Raw genomic sequence first — 15,559 nt, 5'->3', positions numbered from 1 at the left:
CCTAATTATAATAGAACTTTTTAAATGCTTTGACTTTTATTTAAAAAAAATTTAAGATCTTTCTTTCTTTTAGTAAGTGGGTAAATTATGTTTATTGTACATTCTCCTAGTGGTTTGAAACAAATTCTATTAAAAGTTGAAGCCGTTTAAAAAAAATAAAAAATTACATTGCTATAAACGGAACTGAAAAATTTATTCTCATTTGGTTCAAGAACATACATTATTTATATTTATTCACAAATGCAAATATTATTGGTTTTATTAAATTTATTTGAAATGGTGGGGGGAGAACTAAAATTTTTGGGAAGGGGAGAACTCTGAATATGCTGATTGAAATCCCAATGTTACTGATTGATAAAATTTGAGCATGTACACAAATACAAACATAACATCTACTGCGAAGGAAAATTGTGCATCATTAAAAATAGAAAATAAGAATATTAAAGTTGCAACACTGTCTCCTAATTTGTCAAATCAAATTAGTCAAATGTTTCCTCCAATAATTTTTTGGGGAGGTCACAGTGACCTCCCATTGGTACAAACCTGGGGTGGGGCACAATGTTTTAAGTTCACTAGGGGCACTACTGTGCTCATTTCGAGACGCCTACATTACACAAATCTTTCATGTACGATTTCTTTAACAAAATTACTCACTACAGCCGCAAAATATATTCTGCTTACAGGCACTATGAAATGTAGAGTACATGAGCATCAAGCATTTAAATTGCCTCCTTTTAATCAGGAGCACGTTAGAGCAGGCACACTTTTGTGGGGAGAATTATAGTTAGAAAATTGTTTTAATTAAGCATTGGCTTTATTACTAACAATGGGATGGTATGAGCTTGTTTTTCAACAAAAAGGAAGAGGAAAGAAAAAAGAAAAAAAAATATGGCTCATATATGAGGCATTCAGAGCTGTTGATTCACTTTAGCTCCGAAGGTAGTAGATATCAGCAACGAAATGTTATGTTAGGTGGATTAAACCAAAATGGAAATGATCCGCTTTAGCTCTGAATGTCTCATATTTCAAAGGTTCTGAATCCAAAAACTTTCCTGTGTTCAAGATATAGGCCACTGAATTAAAGCATGTAGTCTTTCAATGGCGTAAAGTCGCTGTAATTAAACTCTGAAGTGCTTATGACTTTCCTACAGTCGCTGGTCATTCTCTTAAAAAGGGTATTAATTTTCAATTCCTATATTAAATTCTGTGTCCAAGTATGAAGTAGTCCTGATTTAGTTCTAAAAAAAAAGGATCCTGCCCTACACAACAAGACTTATGCTATTGAAATATACCATTATATGTTGTATTTCATTTGGAAAGATGAAAGAAATGAAACCCGCTTGATTGGATTCACCACCTTCATTAAAAACGAGAACCATGTTTCAAATTTTATTTTTCTGGAAAACAACTTCACACTATCCCCTTGTTAAGATTGAAATTCCTTTATATACAATGTCGACCACTATTTAAAGTATAATGTCATGAGTAACACTAAATAACTACTTTATTGACTAGGTATGCTAAAGACGAAATGATCCTGTTTATGAAAAGATGATGACTAGTTAATTGCTGCACCATTTACAAGACATACAACAGCAAGCTCCAGTATGCAAGTACAAAGTGCATATTTCATGTATCGTCAACAAAAACGGAATAAGCAAACTGATATTTCAGAGGTAAAACAATTAAAATAAACCAAGTGAAAAATATGGTTTACAAAATTATGTATAATCGCTGAACATAAAGCTTAACAAATAAACATACATTAATAAAGTCTAGTAACTGAAACATACTTTAAGCTGTTTAACAAATGATGATAATTCTAGAATCTCAAATTTTAGACAGAAAAACCAACATATTTTAGTTTTATTCAGAATGACTAAATCATTTTTGAGCTAAATTATAACACAGATAAAATTGAACGGTTCCATTTATTAATTTATTATTAACAACACATCAACAGCATTATTTCAGATAAAAAAATCTCACAATTATAGCTTACAGAGAGAAATAAATTATCAAACATGAAAAATCATAATTTTTGATCAGTGAATGATTTAGATTTTTCCCACATACTGAATTGGGACCTGATCTAGCCTCATCCAGCCTTATTCACTTCACTCGATGTGAATAGCACCTTAGTTCGCTTGGTAGCAAACAAGGTATTTTTCGTTCACTTGGAAGATTTGGAACAGATTAGTCACTGAGTGAATTGAATCAAACTGGGTGAAAAGAGAAGTATACCAGATTTATTACAAATAACAAGACTAAAACTATAGCCTGACAATACAAACATTAAAATTAAAGTGAAACATACATACAAAACATGATTTAGAAATGCTAAACACTAATTTTATAAAAAATTCATCATACAAAACTTTTCACTTATTTTTCAACAAGTTGCTATCACAGGCAATTTTATCTTAGTGATTTGGCAAAGAAATATTCTATAGCCAATGGGAGTGCAATAATGAGCTTTCAGAATAAACTAATTCAGATTATAGAGTAAAATAAAACTAGAACTGAAAATTTATACAGCTCCTTTCAGTGAAAGTTTGTACTTTAATTTAAGTTAGCAAAACTCCTTGGGGTTGAGAAGCCACATACAAACAAGGGACAGAAAAACAAGCATGAAGCATCAACTAAAACTAAATTAGTTAATGAAAATTTTGACAGGCTTATTAGATTGAACTTGATCAAAATAATTCAAGAACCGTACGACTGAAAATAGTTTTAGATGATTTCTTTTGATACAGACATTTGTGTCACATTTTACAAATAACATAAAATTGACTAGTCTAGTTTGACAAGTTCAAGTCACCCTGCAGTTTAGATAAAAAAAAATGTTAAAATTTCATTTGCTAGAGAGACTAGTGGATCATCTACATTAGAAATTTTTTTCTATTGGTATGTCTTTGGCTAACCAATATCTTGGTTGATTAATATGTGGAAAATTATTCCCTACTGCAGTAAAAAAGCCTTTTTCTGGAGACATATCCACTCATATATCATTTGCCTGTGACAGCTTTGGTACTAATTCATATCACACCTTAAACATCTAGGTACATACGGTTTTTCACAAACACATGGTTTATGGTTAAGAATCTCATGCTCCATTCAAGGGAATACCGTAGCATGCAACTTGAAATTATACTCTTGTAGCTCCAGACAGTTTCTAATGTATACTGTACTGATGAATCTGAGCATAGATGTTTGTAAGAGAGAGAGAAAAGAAAATTTTTATTTATACAATGTTGGAAATTGAATTCAGATTACAACTTAAGGCTACAATTCATCAGGGGTGCAGAAAATTCTCCAAGCCCTAAATTTCTTCAGAATGCGAAATTTGCATCCATGATTTTCCCAACTTGTATTTGCATTCAATTATTTAAAAATTTAACTTGAGCCACATAAAAATCAAAAGGGGGAAAAAACCCACTCTTGCATTTTTCTTCATTCCACATTTAAAGTTTATTTTTTAAAAATGATTCAGAAAACATTTTTTTTTGAACCAAGTTTAGGCATTCAGATATATTCTGCACCCTTGCAAATCATTTCAATTCAAACTTATGAAATACGTAGTTATGTTTTAAATCACATTCCAGACATTTTATCACTGTTCAAGATTAATGCCCAAACTGCATAAGTATTTACTTTATAAAAAATAACTGCTCTGACAAAATCTCAACACAACAAATAGTCTTATTCCCCACAATATATTTTTTACAATATTTTTATTTCTTTTTAATAAATTCATCTATTTGATATACAGTGGCTGCCGCTTATATGAATCATGTTTGTTCTAAACAGTTTTGATTCCATAAAGCGGCCGATTCAATTAAGTGGATAAATCAATAAAGCTGGATTCTGTTCTGTTTTTTTAATTTGATTAATTAAAGCAATTGATTCAATTAACCACTGATTCAATTATCCGGCATCCACTATAAGATATTTTCTTCATTTTCAAGTAAAAAACTAATGTACATATCTGAGTATATCGGCTTTTTACTTTAACAATTACGCAAGTAAATCAACCAACAGTAGCAAACAATTAACCTTTATTGTACAATTTATTTAAAAAATTTAACGCCCATATGCTTACAATATCTATTTATTTATTACGGTACAATCCCACATTGGTAATCAACAGACATTAATGTTTATTGATTTAGTTCGCTAAAAAAAATGCATGATTTAAAATGAAAGTTGGATGAATTTTGTTGTCATTTAAATTTGTTCTAATACATTATCATTTAATGAAAAAATTATTTCCAGCCATCCAATTAAACCTCAATGAGCTAACTTTGAAGAAATTTCCTTTTCCAAAAGAGGGGTGAGAAATACAATTTTCGGGTGAACATGAAAGCTATCAAAATTTAATTTATTCAAAACAATATAAAACTGAATAATTTTATGAGACATACAGATGCTCAGTTCAACAATACAAACTTTAAAATGCATAAAATTAGATTTTCTTTTCTCCAAACAAAACGCTTCTAGAAATATAATTCCTGAGACACTTTAGAAAATATCTAAACTACTAGTAGAAATTTTGGTTTAAAAATAGATGTCTTCTATAAAAACTCTGAACTTCCATGTCTAGCATATAGGTTACACTTTACAGTTAAACACTTACAATCTCACAGTTCAATATACCTGATTTCGTTGCTCAAGTGAACTAGTTTTTTCATTTGGCAAAAGTGTGATTGTGTTTTCAGTCATTATAACATGTTTCTCATTAAAAACAATCAAACAGCAATATGAAGGTCACCTGGAAGAAGAAAAAAAAGAACTTATTTTTTTAAATAAATTGAAGGCAATACATTTATTGCGAAACTAACTACCGTACAAATTTTGTTACAGATCCTAATTTAAATGATATGATCATAAGGTCTCTTACAAAGCAGGTACAAAAAGTTAAATAATCAGATTTTACGAAATGATATAACCACAGACTAAGTTCCCTATTTACAGTTTCAGATTCATTAAGTTTAGGAAACATGACTTAAAAGACAAATATCTCCCTTATAAGTACGGCAGAGGTCAATCCAGGTTCTTATTTTCAGGTCCTTGAACGGTTCACATAAACATTAGACCCTATAAGATTTGAAACCCAACATCCAAGAAGAAATTGCCAACGTAACGCCTGCTGTGCTAGCGAGTCATGACAAATCCCAGAAATTGGTTTGCTCAGTGTATGGGTAATGGGGGACGTCACCTCCAGAATTTGATCTTCAAAACTACGTTTAAAAAAACTTTAGATGAGCACCTACGTTATAAAAAACAAATGAATATTTTCTGATTCATACAATGGGCTTTATTAAGTTTTGAGAAAAGGAAGTTATGCTGCCCCACCCTGTATAATTGCAAAAGGGATAAATGCATTTGTAAATGGTGTTAACTACTTGTTTTTCAAATAGTAAAAATTACTTTGAATCAATGGAAAGAAAGCAGAGGCGGGGGAGAGGGAGGTACTATTTTCAGTGGCAGCGATTGGGGCTCATTAATGGGGGGGGAGGGGGGAAGACAACTAAAAGCCATAGGACTTTTAGTGGCAGTAAAAAATGAAAAAGTGCAAAATTTTGTTAGGGTTGGTTTCGAGAATATTGAAGCAGAAAGTGGAAATTAATGTTAACTCATGTTTTCTATGTTTTGCTTAAGGTTTTGTTGAATTTTGTACACAACTTTCTCCTAAGAAACACTTAAGACTTACAGCGAAGTATTTTGAGGTGTCACAAACACTTGGCAATAATTTTATCAAACAAGTAGCCCGGTCAATTTAGACATAAAAATAATGATCAAATAAAAAAAAATCCGGGAAAGCTAAATTTTTGTAGAGACCTTGGGTTTAGCATTACAAATAAAGTGCCAAAAGTCCCCGTCGATCCCATGTGCGCTACAAAAGTTATTCGGGGTTAAAATTCAAAATTTTAGGTTTTTTGGATTTTTCTCAAAAACGGTAAGTTTTATCAAAAAGTACTTCAGACCAAAGTTGTAGATCTCAAAATTCTCTATAAAAATGGTCCTTAGGATTTTTATCTCCAAGACCAAACCATTTCCCAGATATTGCGTACTCTCAAAAGACAGCCAGTCACTTATAGAATCCCCTCTACTCGCATGGCCTTGAATAACATCTGGCTATTCTAATCCGTGTGGCATCGTTCACGTACCCGGAGGTGCCCAACCCACTAAGGGCATGGGCGCACCCCTCTATATCGTGGAGCCCCCCCCCCCTTTCAAAAACAAAAGCCTTCTCCAAAAACTGAGAAAAATACCCCTCTAAACAACCCCCCCCCCCCCCCCGTTTAAATGTTTTTTGAGCTCTCAAACTGTAGCCACATTTCATTCAATAAAACATAGTTTGGCTGGCGAGTCGCATTATTATCTTGACTCCTGACAACCTCAAGACATTTTTTGCGGTCGAAATCCTTTTGCATAACCAAATATCTCTACAAAAGGACACTTTTCCGGGTTATTACTTAGCGTTTATCAGATTTTGATTTTTTTCAATCCACCCTAAATTAACATATCCAGTACTTCAAAAGTAAGTCCACCTCATACTAGAGCGGTATTAAGTGAATATGAATCCAGCTTTTGTTGTAAAAAACACTGCTTATTTTGTGGCGAGGAAGCGAATGAAGAGGATGAGAAGAACAAAACGCAGAATTATCGCAGAAAAATTCTTAAATTTTCTACACTTGCATTCAAAGAATCCCTTTTAAAATTAGCTAAAGATCGTTCGGAGGTGTACCAAGAGCTAGCTGCCCTTGCACGTTTTAATGTTGAGTATGATTTAGTCGCTGCTTTATGAATATTTCTGCGATAATTCTGCGCTTTCTTCTTCTCAGTCTCTTCATCCGCTTCATAGTCACAAAATAAGCAGTGTTTTTGAAAACAAAAGCTGCATTCAAATTTACTTAATCGCGCTACAGTACGAGGAGGACTTACTTTTGAAGTATTTGGCCTTGGAATTAAATCCTCACGTTGCTGCAGAGATTGAACTCTTCCGGGTGTATGATTTTATGCAATCCACGCGAATTGTAACGGACTTTTGACTTCTTAAATAATCAGCATTCTTATAACTTCTCCCGACACTTGCATCGATTAAAGTTGACATTCTACGAATGCCCAGCACAAGTTTCACCTTCAGTCAAAAATTTGTTGCCAATAAAGCAAAATTGTGACATTTTTCTTAAATATTGATCAGCACAAACAGTAGACGCTTTTAATAAATACGTTTATTCACTCGAATTGCACGTTTAACTCTAAAAGAAGAATGCACGTCAGCCCACCTAGAAGGGGTCATGGCCCAGACTGCGCCATTGAAATTTTTAGGGAGATTGTTTTGAGGGGTATTTTTCTCAGTTTTTGGAGCGTTGATGCTCTTGCTTTTGAGGGGGGGGGGGGGCTCCGTGATATTGAGGGGTGCGCCCATGCCCTGAGTGGGTTGGGCACCCCTGGGTAGTGAACGAGGCCACACGGACTAGAATAGCCAGATGTTATTCAAGGCCATGCGAGTAGAGGGAATTCTGTAAGTGAATGGCTGTCTTTTGAGAGTACGCAATATCTGGGAAATGGTTTGGTCTTGGAGATAAAAATCATAAGGACCGTTTTTATAGAGAATTTTGAGATCTACAACTTTGGTCTGAGGTACTTTTCGATAAAACTTACCGTTTTTGAGAAAAATCCAAAAATCCTAAAATTTTGACCTTTGACCCCGAATAACTTTTTTAGTGCACATGGGATCGACGGGGACTTCTGGCATTTTATTTGTAATGCTAAATCCAAGGTCTCTGCAAAAATTTAGCTTTCCCGGAATTTTTGTTATTTCCATTGTCTAAATTGACCGGACTAAAGTATGGTTTGTTTAAGTAAAACAATTAACTAATATTTAAACAATGAATACATTAAAAGTTCTTGCTTGGGATAAATAATGTTTAGTAAACAGATATACAAAGTAAAAGAAATAAATATGTTCTGCAAATTTTGACCTTACTGCTTTTTTTCATAACTTCTAGTTTTGTTTTTTTTTATTGGAAACTCCATAGGAAGGCCTCCCCCCCCCCGCCCCCTGAATCGCAGCCGCCGATTATTACTCATTTCCTCTTATTTCCTCAACAAACAAGTTGTGTACTAGTGGGTAAGAGCTATATGTTTAGTTTAATGCACAAAAATAACATTATACTTATGACATCTCATTTTCTTATATTTTGTTTAATTGTCAGTGGATAATATGAGTGTGGGGACACAAAGATGTTATTCCATTTTTCCAGGGCTCTAATTAGTCAATTCGCGATAACTCGAATTTGAAGGGACCAACGAAAAACTTTCAACTTATCGGAAGTTCGACTTCTTGCTAGTTTCAGTTTTTGACATTTTAATATTAAAAGCCATCAAATATTTAATTTAATATGTACATATAACAGACAAAATCGCAGAACTTAAAAGCTTATAAGCAAAATTTGCAGTTTCTCCATGAAGAGTTCTGAAGACGAAGTTGTGTCTGGTCTAGTGATGTAAAATACTTGGGTATTTATTTTTAGGGGTAAATACCCAGTTTATATACCCGGGTAAATACCCAACTTGGGTATATACCCTGGTATTTATTTCAAAAATTTATATTCAACTAAAATACTTTTCTGTATGTATTCCACTATGTATATATATAACCAACCATATACAAAACAATAAATTTTTGCCCAAAAATTGCATTTTGATCATATATTCAAAGAATTATTGTGTGAAACAACTTGGCAATCTAATATTATATTCGCATTAAATGTGTTGGATATGCCTAATCAATGTTGATAGCCAAATTTCAGATATAAAAAGCCATTCTACAAAAAGTAAAAAGCTTAACTGGTTAAAAAAAAGCAAACATCAATTTTTTAAGGTCCTAGTCTTTTATAACCCAGTAATACGTCCCTGCATGACATCAAAATGTAACGAAGTGCCGCTCAATTTTTTATTAATATTTATTTACCTATATCCTATATGCAGAAATTTCCTCCAAACCTAGTTCAAGTGTTTAGGTGTATTCTGCAGATAACGTATCAGTCCTTAGTTCGCTTAATTCATTTGGATATTTTGACTTACACTTCATATTGTATTTCAAGCATATGTATTGAGTGTGAGAAAAAATAGAGACATTACAGCTGATATGCTTTAATTTAAAGAGCAAAATAATTAAATACTAAAAATAAATGCAGTACAACATAAATGTTAGCATAAAAATACTTGATTGTTCCTTTTTCAGTAAAATGTGTTTGAAGATGTTTTATGGTTCATGTTTTTTAAAAAGAAAATCATCACCTTTTGCTATCACCTAATTTTTTTTTTTTTGCAAAATGCCCAGTTACTAGGGAATTTACCCTGCCTTTGGATAAATACCCAAAAAATATTAATCTTCCCACCCTACATTACTATTTGCGTGTATTAAAAATAGTTTGAATAAATTTTCATCATGAAGAACCAAGGAGCAAATGCAAATGAGCAAGGCAACAGAAAACAATATTGATTTTTTTTTTTTTTTTGCTTATTAATGCATTAAAACTGTTTCTATATTTGCCAGGTTATCACTCAAACAGCAATAAAATAAATAAATAACAGCATAGTCATAATAACTTCTCAGTTTATTCTTCCAAACATCCCTCATGCTTCCTTTTTTTTTTTTCCTTTTGGATATGACTAACCTAGATTGTGATTTTGAAATCCTGAAGTTCATCATTGAATTACTTATACTTCTCCAATTATGACATTGAAAAGAAAGATTCTTTGGTTCACGATAGGTTTCTTTCATAATTTCATCAAATCTTTCAATAAACATTATTATAAACTGTGTTATACATATGTATGTATTGGTTTTACCAATTATTTCATATTTAGATTTTTTTTTTTAAATCAGATTTACTTTTTGCATTTTTTTTTGTAAAATACCCAGTTTTTGGGTATTTACCCAGGCCTTGGGTAAATACCCAAAAAATATTTACCTACCTGCTGGGTATTTACCCGATCCACATCACTGGTCTGGTCTCGAACTTTTCGAGCCATGCAGCACTGACTTGGAAATTTTCTATGTTCAGTAATATAGCAAAATTCATTGCTTTCTCACACAGCAAACATCTGCTTATAGGAATGACATGGTCTTACATTTGATACTGACTGTATTTTCAAGTTTCTCTTTTAATATCGTTGACACAGTGCAATATCTTTCTTTTTCATTGTTGGATTCCTTTTGAAGTCATAAGATTTACTTTCTAAATCCAAGATTTTTAGCTTTCGCTTAGACATATTTTATAGTAAAGAACACTCTCTCACTCGGGAACTTATCAACAAATGATAAGACTAAAAAATGAAGGGGAACGCATCTTAACATAGGTTAGCCTTTGAACAATCAGTTGACTTGACAGCTTAAAAGCAGATTTGTAATCCAGCAACAACTGTAAACAGCACAGTACAACAAAAGGAAACAAGCTATACTCGTTTCCGCACGTGTAACTCCTTTATCGCACATTGGCTCAACATGTGTTCTCTTTGCTTTAGAGACCTATTGTGCAGGAATTGAAAATGAAAGAGTTTTTCTCTCAGAGTACTTTTTCTTTCTTTCTTTTCGTTCCTTCGAAATAAATTTCAAGTCATCTTTGAAAAAACTTTTGAGTTGTAGGAAGTTAACTTTCAAGATATTGAGCAAAATTTGCATAGAATTAAAGACAAAGGGATCAGGACTTGATGAAAACTTCGAGTTATAGTAATATTCGAGCTATCGCGAATTGACTGTATATAAAACTATTGATTAAAAAGGATCCTAAATAAGTTTAAGTTCTAGCTAGGAAAATATTAGATTAAGAAATAAAGGATTCTACTTTGTGGAATCCTTTATTTCTTAATCTAATATTTTCCATTCACTTATCGCGTGCAGTAGTTTCTGGAACAAATTAACTGTGATAAACAAGGGTTTACTCTACTTCTATTTTTATTGTTCGACAAAGTATTGGAATCTTATGCTTCCAAAATTGTGCTCTGTATATGCACACAAATACATACTTACTTCACTTACAAAAAATGCATTAACTAAACTATGACAGCAATTCAAAACAAGTTTTACCTAGGTTGTACTTCACATTCCTCGATCTTCGTAGACAAATTTAATACTTCTGAACTGTATGCACTGGTACAGGAATTTTCAGCTCTTTCAGAAATCTCTTCCTATAAAAGAAAGGCCAACTGAAGGATACATACTTAAAAAAATCATACTGTAAGGCTTTCAACACCTAGGAGTAGACGAAAATCTAAGGGATACATATAGTGGGTTCGTAGCACCACTTGGAGCATTTATTTGTGGTGTTACAGCCCACTCCAGCAATAAATTGCCTGACGAGTAATTGTCTAATCCAGCTAATCCTTCTCAGTCATCAATGTATGTGTGCAGAAATCATATTTATATTACTTTGAAAATTTGAGCTCCTTTTAACGAGACGTATTGTTCAACAATGGCCTGATCAACAATGAATTGTCAATTGAATGCTTACCTAAATTTTGGCGTGAAATTAAAAGAAATTATAACTCATGTTCTAATTACCTTGGAACAAATTTTGTCCGATGCAGAAAAATCAACGTTTTTATAGATATTTTTAAATAATTTTTGCGAGCATTTTTTAATATATTTTTTTATCTTCACATTGTTGGATTTATGTCAAAATATTGATTAAAATCGGAAGTTCTAACAATTAATAGTTAATTTGATTACATAATATTGCATTGTCATCAGGACTGAGGCAGCATGCCAAATTTCAAAAGAATCCAATCGCAGGAAGTGGGCAAAATTTGAGTTGCAAGATTCCATTACAAGATACATACAGGTGAAGCTAATAAAGGCGTGCTAATTAATATAACATGACTAAAGTTGATATTATCTATTACATTTGTTATAGACTATTATATTCATATACTCTATGAAACTGATTACAAATACAAGCCCTGTAAAAAATCATAGAAAACATCACAGTATTATATACACAAACATAAAATTTTATTTAAATTTAACACATGATAAAGTAATTTAAAACCATATGTTATATTAGTATAGTTTTATTGATTACTGTAATATGTAATGTTTATATGTATTTAAGGATTAATATTTTATTTTAAAATTCTATTCAAGTTATTTGATCATTAGCTGTTGTACTCAATTTTCTTTTGTTAGCTACTATTACAAAATTATAAATTTCAGAAATTAAAAAATATGCATGTCAGTGAATAGCCATTACACCCAAACCCATATTCCTTTTTTCTAACCGACCATTAATTTTACACGAGACATTGTTAATCTATGTTAATAATGCTACATTACTAATATTTTTATGAATATAAAATAGAAAAGGAATATTATATTACACTATATTGATGATTCCTTAATATCTCATATAAATGCATTATTTTTAGTTATTTTCAATAATAAAGGAATAATATTGATATTAATAATACATATAATATTTTTGATTGAAAATCTTGCAGGTTGAAATATAGATATCGAAAATATCGTGATATTTTCAAAATACATATTGAATATATATTGTGATATATATCGGCGAACCCTGGTTACAATGGAAAGTTTTCCACAGTTGTATGATTCATAACCTGTTTTCAAGTGCTTTTACTTTGTTAGAAATATTTTTGAAAGCATTGTTAATTAAATAAAATTTTATTGTTGAATGATGATTATTTAAGAAAAAAATTTTAAGTTTTCTTTTTGTTCACTATTTTCAGAAGAAAAAGCTCCTTGCAAATCATCAGGATTAAATTTACCAGTGACGTGCAATCCGCCCAAGCAAATAAAGCAGAGCTTGGGCACTCCAAAAATAAATTTTCATTTCTTATTTGTATGCTCATCATGGGTGCAAGTTTGGTGATGTTTTTAAGACGGAAAATTCTTAAAATTTTCTTTCACACTTTGACAAGACAAGACAATGACACTTTGACAAGACAAGACAGTGTCATGTCACTCCTATCCAATAAGAGGTTGTTGCTGGCATTTCTTCAGTTTGAAACCAAGCAAGCAGTTCTATGCATAGGGAAGCAGGGTTGCCAGAAGGGCTTTTTTTTGAGCCAAGTTCGAGAAATTTGGCTTTTTAAAAAAAATTAGCTGACTTAAAAAAAATTAGTCTTCTTGGCTTTTTTTTTTTTTTTTTGGATTTAGAATAATTTTAAGTAAACTTTTGATCAAAGATTATGTTTTTCAGACTAGGATTTGTTTTAATTTTTTCATACTTTTTAAAAAACTTTATAACTATCATATTCTTTAAAACCCTGTTTCAGTTTTGTGATTAAGAATGTTTTTGTCTTTGCAATGGTAATAGGCAATATATGGTCCCTGGATTATTGATTGTTCCAGTTGACCGATAGCTGTTCTCTATCACAGAATGCTGCTGATCTTTGATCTTAATATGCAGATACTTTAGATGCCCCCCCCCCCCCCCCCAAGTGATGGCGCGCCTTCAAAAAGAGAATTGAAGCCTTTAAAGTACAACATTGCAAAAAATTTCTATGTTGTAGTTAACGCCTCATAGGATTTACATTTAGAACAGATTTTACATTTTTTTTTTAAGATTTAACATTTTAAACATAAGTAACATCTTAAGTGATAATTTGATTCAATGGTAAAACATTAGAGCAATCCTGTCAATACAAAAGTGGATTAAAGGGCAAATTACAAAATGTTGATGTCATTGTTTTGTGCCAGCTAAGCTGGAAATTTGGAGTACGCTGTTTTCTAACTGTACCACAATTTAGTGTGAAGTCAGACTTTCACAGCACACCATATGCCGTAAGAACCTGTTTATAGGGTATGCAACCATTCACAGCAGACAGCACATTCACACAGAAAAAGGACAAGGACAGGCGAGAAATTGTACATCCAGGGTTCATATTCTATTTGGGTAAATAAATTCCATGACTTTTCCAAGACTTCAATGAAAATTTTCATGACCTCGTTACACGAAGAGAATAGCACTATTTAATCTCAAACTTGGTAACATTTGCAAATGAGCATTAGCAAAACGTCTATATGAATGCCACAGCCTCATTGAAGCACTTACTCGTAATGGAAAAAATATAAGTGCACACTTAAAAAACTAAACTATTATTATATTTGTCTTCATCATATAAATTTAAGTACAGTAAAAATGCAGTGAAGCGAATATGATGATGCTTAAATGTCTGTTTTTTTTTTTTTTTTTTTTTTTTTTTTTTTTTTTTTTTTTAAACAGGCAGAATGATATTGAATGGTTCAAAGGTTGAATGAGACATCACTAATTTTCAATAAATTTGCTTCAAAAGTTACCTTTTAGTGTCAACAGTGCCTTCAGGGGTCTGTCCAGGATTTTTCACAGGGTCCGTTTTTTGTGAAAAATCAAATAATTTTGTGAAAAATGAATTAATTTAGTGAAAAATCAAAGAATTTCGCAAAAAAAAAAAAATTTGTTTTTTTTTTTTTTTTTTTGGTTAAAACGAAATTTTAGAATTTAGAGATGGCACAAACTGCATCAATTAAACTTTAAGTTGAGTGTTTTCCTCTTCTATGACGAGAAAATCATTCTGGATTTTTTTTCTGATATTTGGCGGGGGGGGGGGGGGGGGGGGGGGGGGCATCGTTCTTTCAAGTATCAATATTTATCTACCATTCTGAATTATGTTAAATTATACTAGATATATTTCTGTACAGTATTTAAAATAATTGTAACAAAAATATAAATAAATAAAACAAAATTCAGAATAGGGTTCAGCATTCAACTTTTTGACCCAAGACACTCTTAAAAAGCACAGAATTTGGTTTAAAACTTATAAATTCCGTGATTTTAACAAAAATAAAAAGGTATTTCAATTGTTTACCTCTTAACAAAGCGTAATAATCATCAAAAATTCGAAAAATCGGATTCCCATAGCGGATGCAGAGAGATCGCAATTCTTAAAGTGAAGGCATCAAAAGTATAAAAACGGCTTGTAAAAGAAATATTTTTGATAAAATTATTTTAAAATTGCATTTTAGCATCCTATGATAACATATCATCAATATCTATGAACACAGTTGACCCGCCCCCCCCCCAAAAAAATAAAATAAAATAAACCATCTCTTCAGCATTTTAATTTTTGACTCATAACAGAAAATGGAATTTTGCTTTAAAAACTTGAAATGAGAGTTCTAACTGAAATAAAGAGACTTTTCATTTATTTGAATCCTAATAAAGCGAAGTTAGCTTGAAAAAAGAACAAAATATGATTCTCATATCGGATGTTAAAAGATTGCATTTTTCAAAATGTAGACATCTAAAGAAAAAAAAACGGTAATTAAAAGAGTTTATTTAAAGTTAATCATCCTTGTTAGCATCGAAAAATCAAAACCCATATAATTTTCTCCCAAAATAACAATTAAACATCGCTTCGCACCGCACCGTAAAAACGCAAATATTGACAAGCCGACAAAATGATGAGAATATTTTCTAATCAAGTCATTATAAAGGTTCAACGCCAGACGCTAAGTGGTGAAAGTTTTGAAGTTGGTAAC

The 15,559-nt window shown here is 31.7% G+C and overlaps 1 protein-coding gene across 1 annotated transcript in view; it reads right to left on the bottom strand.

Moving 5' to 3' along the window:
• Positions 1 to 4,639: 4,639 nt before the first annotated feature.
• LOC129224947 (uncharacterized) overlaps positions 4,640 to 15,559 on the bottom strand; it is a 35,669-nt gene continuing 24,749 nt past the window's right edge. The window contains exons 5-6 of the mRNA XM_054859495.1: positions 11,105 to 11,205; positions 4,640 to 4,771 (exon numbers count right to left, since the gene is read on the bottom strand). Coding sequence (XP_054715470.1) covers positions 4,768 to 4,771; positions 11,105 to 11,205 — 105 coding nt within the window. The 3' untranslated portion in view covers positions 4,640 to 4,767. The remainder of the gene's footprint in view (positions 4,772 to 11,104; positions 11,206 to 15,559) is intronic.

The sequence above is a fragment of the Uloborus diversus genome, chromosome 6 (genome assembly GCF_026930045.1).
Source record: "Uloborus diversus isolate 005 chromosome 6, Udiv.v.3.1, whole genome shotgun sequence".
Classification (NCBI taxonomy): domain Eukaryota; kingdom Metazoa; phylum Arthropoda; class Arachnida; order Araneae; family Uloboridae; genus Uloborus; species Uloborus diversus.
The sequence above is the reverse complement of the archived record's forward strand: the minus strand, read 5'-3'. Positions and strand labels throughout refer to the sequence as shown.